We start from the raw sequence: 23,134 nt of genomic DNA on the forward strand, positions 1-23,134 counted from the left end.
TATATAATATATTATATATATAAATACATTTTTTGTTTCTATACTATATTGTAAATTGTACAATAATAAAAAATAAATTTGTATTTACATTAAAGTTTTCGTACTTCTCCCGTGAATGCGTTGTATTCCATTTGACAGTCGTAAATAATTACATAATACAATGATGTTTTATCGAGAAACTGTTTGGAGCATTCGAAATCCAAGCGTAGATCAATCGTTGAAGACTTGACGGTGTCGTTTTGTTTAGAACAATCAATCACGACTATAGGTCCACGTTTTTTGTAATTTATATAGTCCAGTAAAGGATAGCGGTCTTTACGACCGTAATACATTGTCTGAAATTGTGCGTACGAGTTATAAAACGTTGTGTACTTGTTGTTGTCGAAATCGGCGTTTTGGTTCTCGTACGGGTATTCGTCAGCGTTCAGATACGCTTTGACGTTTCTCAATGAACAGTGATTGAAATCTCCGAGAACGTGTTCGTCCTCATTACCCATGGCAATAAGTAAATATCTAGGTTTTTCCACATTCGAATAGGTGCGCACCGACCACGTGTGATGAGTTGTCTGCGGTACCAACGGGTAAACGGCAACGTCCCAGTGTTGAAATTCTAACGGGAGCCATTTCTTGCTGTCCAGAATACGCATCAGACCCAGTTCAGTTTTCACGCTGGGTTCAAAGTACTTTACTACCCATTTGATTTTCGATATTTTCACGTTGATTTGTTTTATCAATGTTGCAACTTGCGCTTTATCGTCTGTTGTTGTTGTTGGTGGAACAAATGATACGACAGTGCTGTCGGTACTCGATCTATTCAACACGAGAGTCTGAGTACAGTTTATCAGTGTGCGCCGATACCGTTCGAAAAATCCCATGCACATAGATAATGGACATTGCGCTACAAATTCAGTCCCATCGACGAAATCGTTGTTGTTGTGCAAAATTTGCGCGTATTTCCATCCGGCAGGTTGTAATCGTCGAATGTCGTTGGGTGTGAATGAACAATATCCCTTGATGGTTGTAGCCATACCAACGTATTTTATCTTGTCTACTTCTTTACCATTTACCTCAAATCTGATTTCATCGAATAGGTGCATGAGAAAATTTTGCCCCATAACCATTTCACCGGCTGTTCCAGCTGGTGGTTTTTCAAGTTTTCCTTCGATTTGCAAATAACTTTCGCACGGCACGGTGAATTTCTCCTTGTTGCGCACCTCGATACGGATTTCATCGTTGTGTTCGTACGAGTTGTTGTAACTCTGATGTTCCAGATAGTACTCGCGTTTTACACTGTCGTCTTGTTGACATTTTTCCAACACGTGCAAGTACTCGGCCATGATTGACTCGACAACCCAACGATTTTAAAAATTCAATATTTTTCTTTGTTAGTTGCTGCTGCGACAGCGTCGCATGATTATCCGATTGCTCCGTCGTAGAGTATATGTCATCACTCAAATGATGGTGCACTACACTCCGGTTGAAACTCAGAGGCATNGACAATAAGTAAATATCTAGGTTTTTCCACATTTGAATAGATGCGCACCGACCACGTGTGATGAGTTGTCTGCGTCCCAGTGTTGAAATTATAACGGGAGCCATTACTTGCTGTCCAGAATACGCATCAGACCCAGTTCAGTTTTCACCCTTCTGATGTTTCAAGATATCATTANTTAAAACTTAAAAATTTTCAGCGTGTATATTACTTCTCCAATCTGGTGGAATTGGCTACAAACAGATCATTTCTAGGAATAGATACTTTGCCAAAAATTGACAAAAAAGATTTCCCATGCGTGACTTTTCCAGTCAAATTCGAAGATGATTGAAATAAAATAACAAGTTTACAAAACAACTAGTTTTTTTATTAAAAAAAATTATATATATACATTATAGCAATTATATATACATTTTTTGTTTCTATACTATATTGTAAATTGTACAATAATAAAAAATGAAATTTGTATTTACATTAAAGTTTTCGTACTTCTCCCGTGAATGCGTTGTATTCCATTTGACAGTCGTGAATAATTACACAATACAATGATGTTTTATCGGGAAACTGTTTGGAGCATTCGAAATCCAAGCGTAGATCAACCGTTGAAGACTTGACGGTGTCGTTTTGTTTAGAACAATCAATCACGACTATAGGTCCACGTTTTTTGTAATTTATATAGTCCAATAAAGGATAGGGGTCTTTACGACCGTAATACATTGTCTGGAATTGTGCGTACGAGTTATAAAACGTTGTGTACTTGTTGTTGTCGAAATCGGCGTTTTGGTTCTCGTACGGGTATTCGTCAGCGTTCAGATACGCTTTGACGTTTCTCAATGAACAGTGATAGAAATCTCCGAGAACGTGTTCGTCCTCATTACCCATGACAATAAGTAAATATCTAGGTTTTTCCACATTCGAATAGATGCGCACCGACCACGTGTGATGAGTTGTCTGCGGTACCAATAGGTAAATGGCAACGTCCCAGTGTTGAAATTCTAACGGGAGCCATTACTTGCTGTCCAGAATACGCATCAGACCCAGTTCAGTTTTCACCCTTCTGATGTTTCAAGATATCATTATCCGGAATAGTTCGTTATAAGGTGTTCAGCTCGCGTGAGTCACTTTCTTACAGCTCGGGTCAGGTATGGACAACGAGAGCCTGAGAAAGTTTGAGGTCAATTGAAAACTTGCAACCGATATTTTCCCAATGGAGGTGGCATATGATGTACAAATCTTCGTGTCTATTGGTATGCACACGATGAAACTTTGTTATGTAAAAAATAATTTGAAATAGATGAAAATGTCATATGTTAAAATTTGGCCGACTTATGACCAGACAGCAAAACATACATAAAAAATTTAACGTGTAATATATTTATCGTTTCCCGCCGTGAACGTGGGCAATTAAATTATGATTCTTTTTTTTTTTTTTTTAGAACAATATATTAACATACGATGCGTCATAATGCAATGATGATTACTACAATAACATGTGTGCGTTATTGTTCTGCTCACGGGAACATACAATAATGGTTAGATGTTTCAATACAACAGTAATTTCATTTTTTTAAATATCATTATTAGTAACCCAACATTTAACACATGAATGGAGTACTACACAAGTTTTAGTTTAAAAATTCAATTTAGATGGTATTTTTATGTATTGTCCACGATTGTTGAACTATTATAACAGAACAATAATTGTTATGCAATAACATCAAAAATAAATATGGGCATTAAAAATATATAATTACAGTCTATAGCTTTATTTTTTATAAAACGCATTTAAGTTTTGTTATCTTCAATACTACATTTTTATAAATTAAACTGATAAATCATATTTAATATAAATTTTAGATTTTGCTTTGTTCAAAAAATTATATATATGACTAAAAATAAGCAATGTTTTTGTTATTTATGTTACATAAAAACAAAAATTAACAGTATTACTATATATTAAATGACAAAAAATAAGAGTCAATGAATTTTTTAAGCGTAATATCTTCAACTAAATACGAATTGTAATCATTTGACGTATAGTTGAAAATAGTAGGTCGAGTGTGGGTTGGCTAAATAAATCGTAGCCACAAAAAGAACCACATAGTAAAATAATATTATTAATATTATTCTTTGAGTTTAATATTTTTAATATTTTTTAGTTTTTTTAAATTAATNTAAAAATTCAATTTAGATGGTATTTTTATGTATTGTCCACGATTGTTGAACTATTATATCAGAACAATAATTATTATGCAATAACATCAAATAATAAATATGGGCATTAAAAATATATAATCACAGTCCATAACTTTATTTTTTATAAAATATAAAAATAAGTTTTGTTATCTTCAATACTATATTTTTATAAAATAAACAGGTAAATCATATTTAATATAAATTTTAGACAGTATTACTATATATTAAATGACAAAAAATAAGTGTTAATGAATTTTTTAAGGGTAATATCTTCAACTAAATACGAATTGTAATCATTTGACGTATAGTTGAAAATAGCAGGTCGAGTGAGAGTTGGCTAAATAAATCGTAGCCACAAAAAGAACCACATAGTAAAATAATATTAACATGAATAAGAAATTTCTTCTCACCAAGGGGGACTATAGTGATGGGATACTTGATATTTATTGAAGTTATTAAATCTAAATGAGATAAAAATCAAATGATTTAAAAATTTTTTATAAAAAAAATGCAAAATATAATTTGCCACAGGCGAATTCGAACCTCGTACGCTAAGTGTGAAAGACACAAGTGTTACCGATTCGGCAACTGTTCGTTGCTTTTGTCGCATGATAAAATTAGCAATTTAAGCTAAGTTAAATTTAAAAATTACTTTTTCGACTGTTGTGGTTCAGGTGGTAATTATATTAAATAAATAAATAACCAAATAGTTAGATATTACTTTAGCATATATTTTAAATTATTATACATAAGAGTATATAAAAAACAATATCAGTTCCCAAGAGGAAGTCACAATGGACAAAATGTTAATGATATACTTGGTGCATCACCGGACCGGTTCTCGTCACCCTTGGTCACTCGGCGTCGCGTGACCTGTCGGACGAGGAGAGGTAGCTGTGTCGCAGTCGCCATCCAGCGGTAAAGCCAGAAGTGCAATGCGACCGCGTCACGACTTTAAAAAAGTAAAAAAATTTTAATAAGTTTAATATATTATGTCTTATGAACTTTATTCTATGTCAATTAAGTTATATAATATTCATGAATGTAAGTGTATTCCCCTTGTACGATATTTTCAAATAAAATAAAATACAAAACCCAGAATTTTAACACAAAAATAGCATATTTTTGAATACGGTAGTCATTTTCACCAAGAAGACAAGTCCAGAGGTCAAATTTTTTTTTTTCAAATTAAAGTATATTACATAAGCTTTAATTTAAGATATATATAAAAGTGTCAGTCTTTCCGGAACATTTTCAAAAGTTAANAGATTAAATAAAAATTCCAATGAGGCTGAATAGTAAATTCTACAAGACTGTGAGGCCAGTTATGATATATGATTCAGAGTATTGGGCAATTGATAAGAAAGTAGAGCAGAAAATGAGTGCAGCAGAGATGTGAATGCTTAGATGGATGAGTGGAGTGACTAGAGAAGATAAGATAAGAAAATGAGCATATAAGAGGGAGTATAGGTGTAGCGTCAATTGTGGATAAGATGAGAGAAAATAGACTTAGATGGTTTGGTCATGTTATGAGGAGAGAAAAATCGGAAGCCATAAGAACAGTTTTAGATATTAATGTTAAAGGAAGAAGAGGTAGAGGAAGACCAAAAATGAGATGGAGAGATGTTATTGAGTGCGATATGAGGACAGCTGATGTGGGAGATCATGTCAAGTGGAAATTTAGGATAAGGGTGGCCGACCCCTAGTAGTTTGGATTAAGGCAAGGAAGAAGAAGAAGAAGATTAAATAATAATAAATTTAATTTTTATATATTATATTTTATGAATCCTTTCCCTTTTTATTATATATTAATATAGGTTTATTATACAACCATATTTACAAAAGAATAAATTTCTCCTAAAATAATTATAATTTTGAAAAAAAAAATTTCCCGTTGTTTGATATTATTATTTAAGCCATTAAACAATGTTTAAGTCTATCACTTGTAATTTTGAATAGGTTAAAAAAAGTTTTTTGTAACTACATTATACTACAAGTTGTATGCGTCAGGAAAAACGTAAGCAATTTTATTCTAAATTACTCTATGATACTATTAAAAAATGTTAGTATACTTATAAAAGACAAGATATGGACACCAAAATATTATTTACTTAACAATTGAGAATAAAAAAATATTTATATGTAATAATTATTTATTACTCTTAAAACTAATTATGATGTAGAGTTAAATTTTGCCAAGGGCAAGCTTTAAAATTATAATCCCACAATTTATTATGAATGAAAGCTTTATGATAAAGTAGGAATTTAAAAAAACCCAAATTTATTTAAAAGAAGTTATATTACATACATATTATTTTTTCTTATTTAAAACTTTCATGAATGAAATACAAAGATTAAGTTAAAAAAAAAAATCATCAATTTAGGTATACTAGTATGAAAAGGGAGTTTTGTGTTAAGTTAATTAAGCATTAAATAGCAAAAAATTATCAACTATATTTCACTAGTTTTCTCAAAAAATATATTAGAGATCTTTTTTTATAATCATAATATGGTTGATTATGTATTCCTACTGCTACTTAGGCATATTGTGATAATATACCACAATTATTACGATACATATTTTCTTTGAATTTTATAAGTCTCATATAAATTTATTGAAATCAATTTATACATTTATAAGCTAATATATTACGAAACAAATATTACTAATGAAGTTTTACTATAATTTTATAAACAATTAGTAGGAATATATTTGTATTTACGCACCCGTTTTTTTTTTACAGAATTATAAGAATAAATTTTAGATTTATCTACCTCAAAATCATCGAATACGTTTTTTTTAACTCTGAAATGAAATATAGCTATAAAATAATTATAAATACACGATTATGCTCAAAAATAAATATATTTGAATAAATAATAGATAAACCATTATCAAGTGACATGTTAATAAATACAAATAAAATTTGAAAAACATTTTAATAATAAATAGTACACTTTAATGAATTTTAAATTAATAACGTATATAATAACATATATTACAATATATAGCAAGAACTGTACATTATATAACTATAGAATTTAAAAAAATATTACTATATTTTAATGACTGAAATCCTTATAATAAAGTTGTAGTATAGTGAATAATAAAAAAAAAGATTTATTTAACAGACATTATATTTGAATAAATCATATACATACATATTAATTTTTCTGATTTTTGAACTTTAATGAATAAAACACAACGATTAAGGCAAACAAAATTTATCATCAACGTAGGTATATTAGTATGAAAAGGAAGCATTGTATCGAATTAATTCAGCATTAAATAACATAGATTTGAGATAATATGTACTCTAATGTACATATTTTCTCTGAATATTATTTTAAACAATTAAAACAAATATAATTAATGAAATTTTACTACATTTTTATAAACAATGAGTAGGAGTAAATTTGTATTTACGCACCCATTTTTTTTTCTTATAATTATAAGAATAAATTTTAGATTTATCTGACTCAATATCATCTAATACGTTTTTTTTCATCTCTGAAATGAAATTTTTAATATTATTATAAATACATGAGTAACCAAATGATATACATATATATATACAATATAATAATATAAAAAAATATAATAGAATAAAATTAATACTATAGTATTTACCAAGTCACTTTTGACAAACGTAAATTTTAAAGTTTTTCGTAATAAATAATTAAACGGCAACTTCTTTTATTTATTAAACAATGATTTTATTATGAAAATGATTCTTTTGACTAGTATTTCAGGAATTATTGATAAATTTATATTTTGATGAGAGGGAGAGTACGACCGGGAAATGATTTGATATAAAAATAGCAGCATCCACACTAGTAGTCATAACTTTAAATTGCTAAGAACTTCTGAAATATTAATTTAAAGTTTTTATCGAACAGTTATTTTCTTTATTAGAAATTTATCTAATAATGCACTGTGACAAAAAGAAAAAATAGTAAGCCGATAACAATAAAATTTTATTGCGGTGTATAAAACACACTTAATTTGGACGCAAAGGTCCACAATCAATCCCAGTCTTCAGTATACGTAAATGTGGCAAAAATAACTTCAGGTTTTTTATAAACCTGTCATTTTTAATGGCAAACCAATAAATTAAAGGAAGAAAAAGTAAATGAAAAGTGTAAAGAATACACAAATAAAATTAAAATACAAGAAGAACAAGACATTAACATTAGATGGACTAATCTGAGAAAAACAACTACAAACTCTGATAATGAAACAATAACAGAAGCAAAAAGCAAACTACTCAGAAAGCAATAGAAAACGCAAGAGATAATTGAAATGATATAAGAGAGAATAAAATATAAAAACTTAAATACTGATGAATATCAAAGAAAATATAGAACTTTAATAAACATAATTATAAGGAAATCAAAAGCAGCAAAAGAAAAATACCTAGAAGAAAAATGTGAGCAAATATACATTTTGATGAGAATGGACAAAAGTGAAGAAGCATATAAAACAGTAAAAAAGTTCTTTGGAGTAAGTACACCCAAATGTGGAGCAATAGAAAATAAAAATGGAAAATTGTAATTTTCCATAAATAATTATTTATGAGCAGGAACAGATTGTAGATAAATGGAACGAATACATAAAAGCACAATATGACGAAAGAGAACTAGTTGTCACAGGTTAAGAATAAATAAATGATATGGAGCAAGATGAAGAGTATGTAGAACTTCCGGTACTTAGAGAAGAATTTGACAAAGTATTATAAGACTTAAAGTCAATGAAAGCTGTATGAATAGATGAGATCCAAGCCAAGCTTTGGAAGGAAACAGGAGAAAATATGGTGAATGAATTATTTAAACTCTTTAGACTTTGTGAAGATTTTAGGAACATTGGATTAGATGATGGAAAAAGATTTACATATAGTAAAGACAATAACACAAAAACAAGAATAAAATTAAAGAACGATGAAACTGTAGGTCAAGTAGAAGATTTCTTATATTTGGGTAGCACTCAAATAAGCTCATAGAGCGAATTCAAAAAGAAAATTATTAAGAGAATATCCCAAACTAAGGTGGCATTTAATAAGAAAAAAAGTGTTTTTACTTCAAAAAACATTGACGTTAATATTAGAAAGAATCTACTAAAAATATACATCTGGAGCATCATGTTATATGGATGCGTGACATGAACTTATGCAAGAGAAAAAATGAGAAAAATAAAGGCATTTTAAATGTGGTATTACAGGAGGATGAAAAGATAAGTTNTGTGGTATTACAGGAGGATGAAAAGATAAGTTGGAATAGTAGAACTACTAACGAATACTAAGCCAAATAGCAATTGTACCCCTTCCTAGCAGTATGAAATACTCACGATAACTACAATTAGCCCACCTTTACTGTCTCAATTTAACGCCATCAAAATTCCCCCTCTCCACAATTTCGTTACTATGCTAATTGTAATAACCAATAAAAAGAGCGCTAAGGGAGAGAGTGAGAGAGTGATGGTGAAGTTAGATAATATAAATAAATTAATAGNGTTCAAATTTATATTGACTATTTTTCCAGAAAATTACTTTTGATCAACTATGAGTAATAATCCAAAGGATAAAGTAGAAGAAGATGGAAATTTGGGACTTTATAAACTACAATGCGAAATTTGAATTAATATTACGTAAAACGACATACAAAATAGGGATATGTTTATAGAACACTTAAAACTAAATAAAAATGTAAATAATTACAAAGATAATATAAAGGAGGCAATGAAAATGTTTGATTAGGTGATTAGGTCACTAGAATTATAATGAAATATTATTCGGATGAGGTTGGGTTAATATTGTAATAGTAATATTGTTCCAAAAATAAAAATATGCAATGATTTTGTGTTTTTTTTTTTTAGTTTAATATTTTTAATAATTTTTAGTTTTAAATTAATATTTTAATCAATATTATTAACTTTAAATTAGATTACCAAAAAGTGATTAATTTATATTATATGTTACCTAAGTAATTGAATTGATTTTGCTCATTTGTATACTTTCCGAGTAGCCTATTTAGACGATCGTCCTTATTTCGGCCATCAAAAAATTTGCAATTAAAAATGACTTCTTTTGCATATTCTTTTGACACGAAACCATTTTGTTTTTCATCACCTTTACGCAATTGTTCGAAAAAAGCATCTTCAATCATTTTCATAAAATTAAATGTTTTCTTAGCAAGTTGTAAAAGATCAACCATTACACCATCTGAGTAATTTCCTAAAAAATTATATTAAAATTAAATATTAACCTGTGCATCAGAATAAAAATTGAACATAAAAAAATTCGAGTACTATTTGGCTCCTCGATAAATCTAATATTATATAAAATAGTCATGAAAACACTAATGTAACGTTTAAAAGTGATTTTTTTTTTATTTTTGAAGCTTTTGAATAATTTTTAAATGTTTGCAAAGAAAAAATACGTTTTATTCCAGATAACATAACATTTATAATAATATCTGATCTCTTAAACAATGCTCATATTAACGCTATGTTTTATAAATAGACACTGATCTAAATTTAAAAACATTAATTGGCTTAATGTATTATTTTATTCTCTTGTTAGGTCTATATTAGAACTTACCTCAGATGAATAATTTAGAATACTCATTATATTAATTTTATTGATTAAATTGAAAATATCAAACAACGCTTTTTAAAAATATTAGCACACAAATTATGGCAGCTACATATCTCTCTAATTATTTTAGCTTAATAATTGGATTTAGAATAACTGGTATCTAGAATGTTATATAACAACGTACTTTTATTCATAAATTAATGAGTAGTAAATTATCCTGTCCAGAATTTCTAAGCCAAATAAACTTTGAAATTCCAACCATGACACGACTACGATCGTATAGCATGCAAGAAGACGACACAGTTTTTTTCTACAAGAACAAAGTGGTGTCAGCTGTTTATTTTAGTCCACAATAACACAAGAATGTTTTAATATTTTCATATATATATATCACTATTACAATTAGGTATAATTTACTAACTTGAAAAAAAATTTAAAGTACTATTACAGTTATATTAGAATAATATAACAAAAAAAACAAAATGAAAATGAATTTGATGAAGACGTCGGCGGACCGTATCGTGCGGTGTCACAAAGATTACTCAATCAACGTATATTTGTGGCGGCCCGTCGACGGACGTGCGGTACTTGACGGACTTTGTACCGTGGCGTATCGCGCGTGGTATTAGTCAGTCAAACTACCACATTCACATAGTTTGGCGACGGCTGATTAGCGGGCTCCGTTATCAAGATGCGACGCGGGACCATGCCAACCATTATTCTTGAAAGAGTAATAAGTTTTTATACCTCAATGCTCAAACTTAAATATAGACCTGAGTTTTGTATTTTAGTAGCATGTAAAAATGAACTTAATTTTGATTTTTTCTCAACTTAAATTAAAACATTTAATATTAAATTGTAATTTAGTTTATAATTATATATTAAAATTTATATTAAGATATAAATTAAAGTTTAATTTTTTTCTAAATAGAAAATTAAAAATTAATTAAGAAATAAGAGATTTTATATTTGCGCATGTTGAAAGTTATTATATAGCTAATTAGTAAAATAATTAAGTAAATAGTCAAAAAAGTAAAAATTCCTTGCATAGTGGTAACGCCGCAAAGATGGGACATAGAAGTATTGATGATATCTGAACGTGATTAACGATACCATCATGACAATCGCTTCAATGTAAATCTATTCAATTTCATAATTTGTATATATTTCTTAATTTTACAATTTGTATGATTTAAAATTTTACTCAAATATTGTTTCATAATTTTATTGATTGAAAATAACGTATTTTTTTTTGCTTTGACATTTTTCGTAAATCCAATAAAAAAGGATTTCATTTAATAAATAAAACAATATTATTTATCATAACATATTTATAGTCTTACCGTGTAACAATTATAAAAAAAAAATAGTAAAGCCAAATATTGACTGGATCAAAAGTTGGTAATTTCATATTTGTTTGTAAAACAAATATTGATACTCAATATAAATTGTATCACGACATCCTTTTATTTCACAAACAAATTAATTTTTGTGTATTTTGTCATTTGTTTTCAAAATTGACTATTTTATAACATATTTTTTGTATTTATCAAAAAAATAATGTTGAAAATATATATCAGTTCCTTAATATAATATAATCGCTCAAATTTCTGAACTTTAACTTGAAAATGTTAAACTAAGTAATGAAATTGTGGCGCTAAATACTAAGCTAGGTAACTTTGAAACTCGGAATTGTTAGCCTAGACGTTTACTAGTTGGTCTAGTCTTGCAGGAGATTTTTAAGCGCGAAAGGTGTTCCTGTAATATAATTGTGTATGATGTACCTGAATCCTTGTCTTCTACTATTAATGAGAAAATTACTAACGACAAAAAGTCTATTTGTAATTTCCTACAACCTCTTGGTTTGGAAATTAATACGAGTTCTAAAATAATTTGGCTTGATAAACTTCGTCCTGGAACTAATCGTCCTATTAAAATTATAAGTGATGCCAAAGAGACAGTAACACTCCTACTTATTGAATTAAACTCTCGTAAATGTTCTGGTAATCACTCCTTTAGAAATTTTCGTTTTGTACGCGATAAAACTCTTACGCGTCGTCAATCGCTACGCTCCTGTCACGAAGAACTGGACATGAGAACTCGTAATGGTGAATCAAACTTGAAGATTGTATATATTAATGGTGAACCTTAAGTTGGAACTTATGGTTACTCTCCCAGAAAATGGAAAATGTCGACTACAAACATCTCAAGCATAACTAATTTGTTTACCAGATTACCCGTCACTAGATTCTACCAAAATTGCTGTGGCCTTCGAACAAAACTAAGTAATTTTAAATGTAATGTTCCTTCTATTAATTGTTTGTTAGTAGTGTTAACTGAAACATGGTTTACTGATGGTATACATTGTAATGAACTAGGTATGGTTAATTATAATTTATTCCGTTTTGATAGATACATTCAGAGTAGTACTCATTCGCGCGGTGGCGATGTACTCATTGTCATAAGAAAAGATATTCCTTCGTCTCGTTTAATTAGCCCTTTTAATAATGTCGAACAAATATTTGTTCAGTTCTCAATTGGTTCAGATAAATTTATAATTGGAAGTATTTATAGTCCTCCAAATTCCAGTTCTAGTATTTATGATACACATGCACATACTATAGAGATCATTTTTCAGCAATACGCAAACTATACTTACATTCTTTGTGGAGACTACACTTTGTCTGAAATTACCTGGTATGATGATATTTGTTTACTTTACACATATACTTCAACTCCCCATATACTTCTAGTATTTCTGAAATCTTTATAACTCTTAACTTTTTTCAAAAAATAATATTTATTACAATCATGGCTCAATTTTTGACTTAGTGTTTTGCAATAACAGCAATCTCGTAGTAGATATTTCTCATAAGCTTTAAGTGCCTCTTGTTTCATTTCATCCTTTCTTAAGTATCTCCTTACCTTCTTGTTTTAACTTAACTTCTTGTCATCGCTCTTAAGAATTTTTTAATTTCAAACAATCATATTCCCCTAGTATTTGTTCATTCATTGGCCAGTTCGATTGGCATGTTACCTTGCTGAGCCACGATGCTGCCTATGCTATGATCTTGTTGCATGATGCACTGCATTGTTCTATTATTGATTTTCTTCCTAAGTCTAACTTTCGTGAATCTATTTATCCAATTTGGTTTTTCAAAGACCTAAAGAAGATCTTATTCCAAAAGAAACAAGCTCACTTTATTTACAAATCATATCCTTATGTAGATAATTATAAAAAATTTTCACTTTTACGCGCTAAATTTAAATTTGAATCCAAAAATCTTTATCGATTAAAAATTTGAATCATCGTTTAAAAATAACCTGTGTAATTTTTGGAAATTTGTAAATAATAGTAATCATTAAAACAACATCCCAAAAGAATTATCCTAAAATGGTGTAACTTCATCAAACGATCAAAAAATGGCTGAATTGTTCGCCTCCTATTTTTCTTCAGAATACTCCTCCACTCATTTTGACATTGATACTGATCAATTGGGTTTAGAGACTTTTGAAAAGAGAAAAACCATAAATCACGACCCCTTCTTCATACCTATCTGATCTTCTAATTATATTTATAATGAACCAATTAAACGTTTAATGAAAAATTCCAATGAATACCCTTTTTCAATTTCAATTAAACATTTATTTTATTCACTTTTGTTTAAATGTTTGTTTTTTCTTAATGTTTATTATTTTTATATTACTGTTTTTCTTTTTTGTTTGTTTTATTATTTTTTTATTTTTTTAACTATATTTTTGTATAATAAGGGTAAATCCCATTGAATAAATAAATAATATCAATATTTCAATGATTCCCATCCCCCTTATCTTAGATGTCAATGGCCAGTCGGTGGCTTATCAGTATAACTGTGAAAGATTACAAATATTATAAAAAAAATCGAATGAGTTTATAACTTTCATGGCGCATTGTAAAATACAAAATAAGTTGTAAGGTTTCAGCCAAACAGAAGCCTACTAATTACCCACTGCCCAGGGGGGACACTGGACAGTGACCTAGTAGCCGCGCCAAGCAAGATAGTACTTGTTGACGGGGCTACTAGGTTTTAAAAAAAAAAACAAATATTAATAAAAAGAGAAAGACCATGTATAATATAATATTTTTTTCGTTTTAATTATTGAAAATTTAAATGTATAATTTTAAATATATATATTCATCAGAAAAGAGAATGAAAAAATAAAAAGAAGAAAAAGGTGCCATATATATAACATTAATAAGGGGCTTGAAAAGGGGGTTTTCCTGTTGTACTTGTTGTTGTTGTTTTCTTGAGGAGTGCCGGCCCACCACCGGCCATAGTTCGCGTCTTACGCCATCATCGACATCTCGACGTTTATTTTAACGAAAAAACGGAGGACAAAAAACTATCATATACAAAATTATTAATATACTTTACACCTACTGCACACACATCTAATTGATAAGATTTATATATTAAAAAAAACTTGTATAAATTCTGCAACATTATAAAGTGTTGCCAACTTTTAGGGTGAGACATTGTACTATCGGACCACATAAGGATTATACAAAAAAAAAAAGAAAAATAGTACATTGGAAGCAATTTAAGATAAAAAAATAGTAGGAAATTAATATGGGTTGTATTTGATGTATGTTGAGTCGTTGATAGTTCATGTATACCAAAACCTCGTGACAGTTGTCACATAACCATAATGATCATGGATGACTTTATACAAGGCCGTTACCCGTATCTTATAAATTAGGGGAGTTGATTTTTGAAAGGAGAAAAAATAATATACGAGTCCATTGAAGATGGAACACGCAAAAAAAAAATTAAAATAATAATTAAGTTAAATAAAAAAAAAACAATTAAGTTAATAGGAGGCAACCGACTCAAATGTTGTTTTAGCTTGGATTAGTTCATCTTTTAGTAAATGGAAGAATTTTATAGTAAATAGAATTGGTGAAATACATAATTTAAGTATTGTAAACGAATGGTCTCACGTTAAAACAGAACACAACCCTGCTGATATAATTTCCCGTGGTAGTAAAGCACTATAACTAAAAATCAATAAATTATGGTGGTACGGTTTTAAGTAGTTAATCAGAAAACAAAGCGAATGGCAATTAAATCATGATAAATTAAGTGACGATAATAGTAGTCGACGAAAACGGTTTACTTAGGGTAGGCGGTCGATTAAAGCACCCTGCTTCTATAAACCTATTTCAGCGTCATCCGATCATTTTACTAGCAAATTGCAAATACACATATTTATTATTGCGTAATGAGCATAAGAAATTGCTTCATTGTGGACCACAAGCGGTTTTGTCTTCAATTAGATTACGCTATTGGTCTTTAAATGATAGAAGTCCCATATGAAAAATTAATTATAACTGAGTAAGCTGTTGTCGTTATCGACCAGTTATGGTGCAACCAATAATGGGAGATTTACCAAAAGACAGAGTTGAAGCTTATCGATCTTTCAATGTATGTGGAATAGATTTTGTTGGCCCATTTATGTTAAAAACTAGTAATCATCATAATGCTCCGTTGCAGAAAAATTACACTTGTTTATTCGTATGTTTTGTCACAGAGGCGATTCATATTGAGTTAGTTAATGGTTTAAGTACTCAAGATTTTATACAAACGCTGAATAGATTTTTCGCCCGTACAGGAAAAAGTCGTATAACATATTCTAAAAATGCTAAAAATCTAACAGGAGCGTGTAGTCAACTGCGCGAAATATATGATTTGTTTTATTCGGAGGCACATTACAATTTATTAAGAGAGCATTTAGCAAATGATAGGATAGAGTGAAAGTTTATTCCCCCACGGTCCCCACACTTTGGGTATTTATGGGAATCAGCGGTGAAGAGCATGAAATGTCTTTTAAAAAGAGTGTTAGGTGAATTTCATTAAACATATAATGTATGTATACTTTGCTTGGTAAAAGCGATCTTACTGCGTTAACTTCTGGTCATTTTCTTATCGGAGAGACTCTAACAACTATCCCGTTGCGCTGCGCTACAGTGTCAGTGTGATCGGGCTCTACGGGGCTACGAAACGTCGGTACGAGCGCAGTCTCCCTAGCTCGGGGAATTGAGCGCGTCCTCAGGTTGTGGATAGAGGAACGGCCTGCAGATATGCAGGTTAGCTGTAAAATAAGCAGTCCATTAGATTGGACTGACGAATAAGCGGCCGCGGACAGCGAGCATCCCAGACGCTTGTTAATTCTGTAGATATACAGGATAACCGTGAAATAAGCCTGTATGGACGAATAAGCGGTAGCGTTTGGGTGAGAACGGAAAATTACAGCAACACAACCACTGAAGTTAGCCGCTCACTTTTTTGTTTGGGATTGGCTATGAGGGCAGCCCTCTTACAAAATCATTTAACAAATGAACATGGAACAGTAAGGAGTAAAGGTTACTGCATCATGGGACTCGAATGCCCCAGAGCCGGTGGTTGGTGGGGGGTGTAACTACCTGGTGTCGATATCAAACGAATACACGAAAAATGCAGGAATGTTGAGGTATGCTCCTGCAGTCAACCACGGGGTTGGTACTGTGACTACAGGGAGTGATGGTGACCAAGCCACTACCACGGGTGAAATAGCCGGGAGGGTATTGGCAACGGTTTGCTTGGACAATGGAACGGACTTGACGACGGCTACCCCCCTAGATATGTCAGCAAAAACCTCTATATTGGAGAGATTGCGAAACGGATCTAGAGGTGGATTGGTAAAGGTGCAACCTTTAAATGGGTCCGATTATTGAAGTGGTTAGTGTGGCGGAGGCGGCGGAGCTGGGAGAGGACGATTCTTGGCGTCCCAAACTTCAATTTTATTAGCAGAGATGAGAATGCTTAGATGGATGAGTGGAGTTACTAGAGAAGATAGGATAAGGAACGAGCATACCAGAGGAAGTATAGGTGTAGCGACAATCGTGGATAAGATGAGAGAAAATAGACTTAGATGGTTTGATCATGTTTTGAGGAGATAAGAATCGGAAGCTATAAGAACAGCTATAGAAATGAATGGTGAAAAAAGAAGAGGTAGAGGAAGACCAAAAAAGAGATTGTGGGATGTTATTGAATGCGATATGAGGACAGCTGATGTGAGCGTAGATGATGTAGCAGGTCGTGTCAAGTAGAAGTTTAGGATAAGTGTGGCCGACCCAAGTAGTTGGGATAAAGGTGAAGAAAAAGATGAAAATTACCAGAAATTCCGGTGGCAATTGTCATAATATAATTGTTGTTTGAGAATGTACAATTTAGCGTTTGTTGGGTTTAAACAATATAGCATCAAATCAATTACCTACTGTATCCGTTGTATCTTAATATACACTACACTTTAATGATACTATAAATAAATAAACTCCCACATTCACACATATGCATTTATAACATTGTGTCTAATTTAAGTATAACATAATAAAAGGTAAAATGGAAAAAATGGAAAATAAATTTTAGTACTAATATTAAATGTAATGTAACTCGAAAATATTTGTTTAAATGAAAAAATAGAAGATACCTTTTTTGTTTAAAATGGTCTTTTAAACAACTTTTGTACAATATTTTTTTGTAAGTTAAATATTTTTTGTGAAAATTAAAAAAGCTTATATTTTTTAACTTTTGCAAGGCTGTGAGAGGTGACGACTTGGGCCACGCAACGGATTGTGGAGTCGCCACCCTCATGGCTCCCTTGCAAAAGGAAAATGGGTCGCCAACCACTTAGGCGAGGGTCTTGATCAGAAAGAACGACACCCGGACCATAAGTGGATTTAATAGAAAAAAAATTAAAAAAAAAAAAAATAATAAGAAAACCAATAATATGCATTTTGATGAGATAAAATGAATTAAAAAAAATGTTATATATATAAACATATACTAAAAATATAAAGTGTTGTTGTAGACTATAATACGCTGATACCTTGTAAATATAACCAATATGTTTGTTTGATGTCACCAGTGGTGGACATACTTTAGTATGTCGAAGACCGTTACCTTAAAACTAGAGAAATGATTTAAAGGAAAAAAAAAATAAGATACACGTGAATATTGAAGATATTCACGCAATAAAAAGATTTTTGTTGATTAAGAAAATTAAGGGGACTTTATTAAATTATTACAATTAAGTTAATAGTGGACAAAACCCGAAGGCAAAAACCACTCTGCAAATAAAGGGACAAAAGAGAAAAAAAAAAAAATTATTAAGACAAAAAAATAAATTTTAACCTACAACTTTTAAATATTACACGTGAAGCGTCTTCCGCATCGGAACAAGTCCGTGTACTCCGGGCGCGGCGGATAATTTCTGTAATCTGGCCGGCCGGACCGTACTTGGGTACTGCGGGAATAATATATATATATATATATTTAATATACATGACACACCACTGACCAATAACCTTATAACAACAAACGCTAAAATGATTTATCTATCATAAAAAAAATAATTTTATGACAGAGAAAAAAAAAAAAAAAAAAAAAAGGCTCAATACATTATTAAATAAATAAAAGAAAAAACAACAATACGATACCCAGTCCCGGATGGGACTCATCCTAAGATGGGGATCTCGGCCCCGGAAATGGCCGACGCCTTGTTGAATTAGTACATTATTAGAGGAACGACACTCACAAAAAAAACTATAATTGGCTGCACGCACACAGCAAAACAGACCACGACGGTGGTTCAAAGGGAAGAGAGACTACGAAAAAATTTATACACACCGGGCGAGACACAACGACGACAAACCCGTTTGGGAGAGGGTATCGGCTTAATGATTTACAAAATATACAACAGATAAAAATATGAACAATATTAGAGTTATACAGGTATGGACAGTGGTGGCCAGTGTATGTGTCATATAGGGAACGATTGTTAAACTGATAAAGAATATTGTGTGTATAGCGTTCACCTTGACAGCAACAGTACAGTTTTCTGATTACACGGCCGGATATAATGTACGCGCGCCCATTAGCAAAGCAAAACAGTAATCTATCAATATCATAAAATTCACATTTTGTCACGTTACAGCTGTAAAAAAAAAAGCTCAATTCCAATCAATGAGGATTTCTAGTATGTCATTATACATTAATTCAACATTAAAAAAAAAAAATTTGGTTGGGTATCTTTTTGCTATTTGCCAAAATTACTGCTTCGTTATCTAGCCTATAAAATGAATATAAAAATATATATAAATTTTTTTTGATAGGTTTTAGAAAAATTTTAAAAATTTTTAGTTATTGGTACCCCATTGAAATTGATTATAGTTCTTATCACAATTGGGCGAAAATTAAAATGTTGGTATAATTATAAGGGCAATAGTCCTCCTAGTTATTAAAATAACAAAACAAGAAAATAAATTATTAAACCAAAACATCATATCTTATCGATAAATTATTTAAAACAGTGACAATAACTATTTCCTTGTTAATAACTGTATACTTTACCCTATTATTTCAATAAATAAATAATTTATTTTCATTTTTGATTAAAGCTACTTCGTTTACATCTGTTCTATTATGTCAGGCGGCTAAGCGTAGTAGGGTAACAACAGCGTGGTCAGGTCAAAGAGGTTACGTGTGCTATTGACGGATAATCCCGATTTCACTGAGATTGATTCCACGTTGGAGTGGAGGCCGTTTTGTTTATCGGAAGAACATGGAAAATTTCGCTGGCTATTTTTGGATTTTCTACGCGCTGTTAAACCCGAGCTGGTCACGCAGACTCGCTGAAATCGTATGTCATCGTCCGATCAAGTATAATCTCAAATTGGAGGACTCATGCCATATATCGCGATCGGAAACACCAACTGAAGACCGTGCCTTCAAGAGATGGGCTAGGGCATTGTTATCCGATACGGATAACGAGTTGCGGTCTATGAAAATATTGAGGTTATACTCGTCGTGAAAAATGTGTACTCTGGGAGGGGTAGCGGTTTTACTGCATATCGACGGTCTTACGCATAGTTTATACATGTATACACTCCTCTCCGGATCATCATATATTCCGATTACGCCCAAAATAATAATAGAAAAGCGATCATTAACCCACAAAACATCGATCAGTCCTGTTTCAAGTGGGCAATTTTAGCGAGACACATTTGAGTTAGTAATAATAAGCGTGTTAATCAAAAATATATTAATAAGGAGAACATGTGAAATTTCACGGAGTTGACGTTCCCCACACCTGTGTCCCAAATTAAAATATTTGAACGGCGTAATCCTAACATGTCCATCAACGTGTACGGCATGGAACGAGACGACGTTAAAATAAAATGGACGGTGTATCGACTACGAGTCGCCGTTCAAAAACTACAATATCATTTTGAACTGTTGTACATCGGCGACTCTGACAAGTATCATTACGCGTACATTTTCGATGTTTCGCGGCTCCAAAAACCAAACACAATAGCCACATATACACTTGCAGACGTTGCTTCACCAGCTTCAATGATATGCCTAAAAAGCATATTCTTCGCGGTCAACAAGAATTGAAGCAATACAAGTTTATATGCAGTAAAAATAAACAATTTTAACCGTTATGCCGGCAGAGAGCAGAAAGGTCGAATTTAACGCGTAGGTAAAGACACAACGGTTACCGTTTGTCATCTACGCCGATTTTGAGGCCTTACTGGAGCAAATAGACGATCGTATGGATGCATACGCCAGGACTGTGCACACCCACCTTCCCATGAGCTACGGGTCCATGATGAAAACATCGGACAATGTGCCTTCCGAGCTCTTCGAACATTACGGTATACCGCAATCACCTGTTATACCGTAGGTCGGAGGATCGCGAATAGGTCGCCAAGACATTTGTGATGACTTTAACTGAAGTGACGCGCAACATATATAAATTGTTGCATAAAACCATAAAGATTATATACAGCTGATAAAATAAAATATGATTTTAACTTAGTCTAAGAGTGCATAAAATTGAAAATATCATGTAATGTTATTTACCTTTCAATGCATACATTATTATACCGCAATAATTATATTGTATTGCATTGTTTGTTTTTAAAGAGCAGTTTGTAGAAAAAGTGCAATAATTTTTAAGGATGAATAGGAATTGATCTTAAGATCGTCAGGGAACCATTGCGAAATGTTAGTTGAATTTGAATTTATAAAAGTTCTCTAGTAGATCTGTTACACTATGTATAAATAATAATAGACAATAATAATTAAATCTCAATTACCTTCTAAATTGTAATTCGCAGTTCTTCTTTCAAAATTAATAGGACTTGATTCGTTTAACACTTCAAACATTTTTGATTCACTAATTTGACCCTTATTATTAGCATTTTCCTCAAGTTTAAAAATAGCTAGTTGCATGCAATAAAATGCTAAGGGATAAAATTCCTAGAAAATTCAATGTTAAGTTATTTATTAGTTTAAAAAAATTATTAAAATTAATCAAATTAATAAAATAAAAAAATCAGTTTAAGATATGTATGTAATTTTATAGCTAAAAATTTTTTTTATAAATGTAATTTTGTTCAATAATAAGTTGATCGATTCTAAAATAAAGTTTTTTATTAATACTAAACTGTATAACAAATACACGCATAAACAATAAACAATAAAGAATCGATAATTTAAAACTTATTACTGTATACTCTTTAAATTATATAAAATAAATATAATTATTAATTATTAAAAATGTTACCATAGATTTTACACATTAAATCTATATGATTATATAAATTACAACAGTGATAACAGTGTCCCTATAAACAGTGCCGCCACTGTTATACCTCCCCTCCTCCAGACATAAACTCCAGTTTATGTAATCAAATTTTGTGCTGGAATTAATTTATTACTATGGAAACAATTTTTTTTTCTTTTTTCTTCTATCTCATATATTGAATTTGATATTTGTTTTATTATTCGGAAAGGACCTCTTCTAACTTCATCCAACTTGTTCCTATTCATTTTGTTGCCATTTTATACGTCTACTAACTCATTTTCTTTAAATGTATATTCTTTTCTTGTTTTGTCTACTCTTTTTTTATTTTTTTCATAATTTTTATTAAAATTTATTTTAGCTTGTTCTCTATCTTTTTCTAAATTAAAAGTTTTTTCTTGAAGTTCATTTGGTACTATATAAGACTTTACACCAAATAATAGATAAAACGGTGAAAATTTTGTTACACTATGTGCTGTATTGTTGTATTCCTCTACACATTCCTCCGATATCTTAGACCATGCTTTTTTTTTCCCTATTAATTTTACATTTTATTCTGTTTACCAATGTTTGGTTTAGTCTTTCATTTAATCCATTTGATTCTGGGCAATCAACTGATGTAAATATTAATATTATATTCTTTGATTTCATATAATCTTTGACTTCTTTGGATTTAATTCCTGTATATTGATCCGCCAAAACCATTTTTATTTGGTGCTGTCTTGCCACCAAATCGACTACTTTGATAAAATCTTTAGCACTTTGCCCTTTTGAAGTTAAAATAAATGCATATCTCGAGAAATGATCTAATAAAATATGTAAATACTTTTTTGATGACCTATTACCTCCAAAACCTCCCACTGTGTCAATGGACATAATTTCATAAGGTTTAGTCGCTGGTCCTAATTTTGAAAGCAAACCAATTTTTTTGCTACTTCTTGATCTATTTTTTTTACATATTTCACATGCACTACAAAATTGGTGAATAATTTTATCCATATTTTTGAAATAATAATAAGGTCTTAATTTTTCACTTAAATGATAAGTACCAATGTGACCATAATATACATGTATTTTCTTAATTAATAATAAACCAAATTCTTGAGAAATGTAAATTTTTTGTCTATTTTTAAGGTATTTAAATTTGATATTTCCTTTTTCAAATACTCTTTTGGAATCCTTA

General features: G+C 30.7%; 1 protein-coding gene across 1 annotated transcript; it reads right to left on the reverse strand.

The window, feature by feature from the left end:
* Positions 1–6,752: 6,752 nt before the first annotated feature.
* LOC126895005 (uncharacterized) lies at positions 6,753–21,639 on the reverse strand. The gene is made up of 3 exons (XM_050666461.1): positions 21,464–21,639; positions 9,664–9,918; positions 6,753–7,199 (listed from the first exon to the last, which is right to left on the reverse strand). Exons 1-3 carry the CDS (start codon positions 21,597–21,599, stop codon positions 7,081–7,083), a joined length of 510 nt encoding a protein of 169 aa, XP_050522418.1. The 5' UTR covers positions 21,600–21,639; the 3' UTR covers positions 6,753–7,080.
* Positions 21,640–23,134: the final 1,495 nt, after the last annotated feature.

This window comes from Daktulosphaira vitifoliae, unplaced genomic scaffold (assembly GCF_025091365.1).
Source record: "Daktulosphaira vitifoliae isolate Bord-2020 unplaced genomic scaffold, ASM2509136v1 Scaffold_1, whole genome shotgun sequence".
NCBI classification, from domain to species: domain Eukaryota; kingdom Metazoa; phylum Arthropoda; class Insecta; order Hemiptera; family Phylloxeridae; genus Daktulosphaira; species Daktulosphaira vitifoliae.

Excerpts from the sequence above, each read along its gene's own strand:
- LOC126895005 (XM_050666461.1), bottom strand. The coding sequence starts at position 21,599 with ATGCAACTAGCTATTTTTAAACTTGAGGAAAATGCTAATAATAAGGGT. Across the intron at positions 9,919-21,463 it reads TGCGAATTACAATTTAGAAG|GAAATTACTCAGATGGTGTA; the intron begins GTAATTGAGATT and ends ATAATTTTTTAG. Across the intron at positions 7,200-9,663 it reads AAATCAATTCAATTACTTAG|AGATGAAAAAAAACGTATTA; the intron begins GTAACATATAAT and ends ATTTCATTTCAG.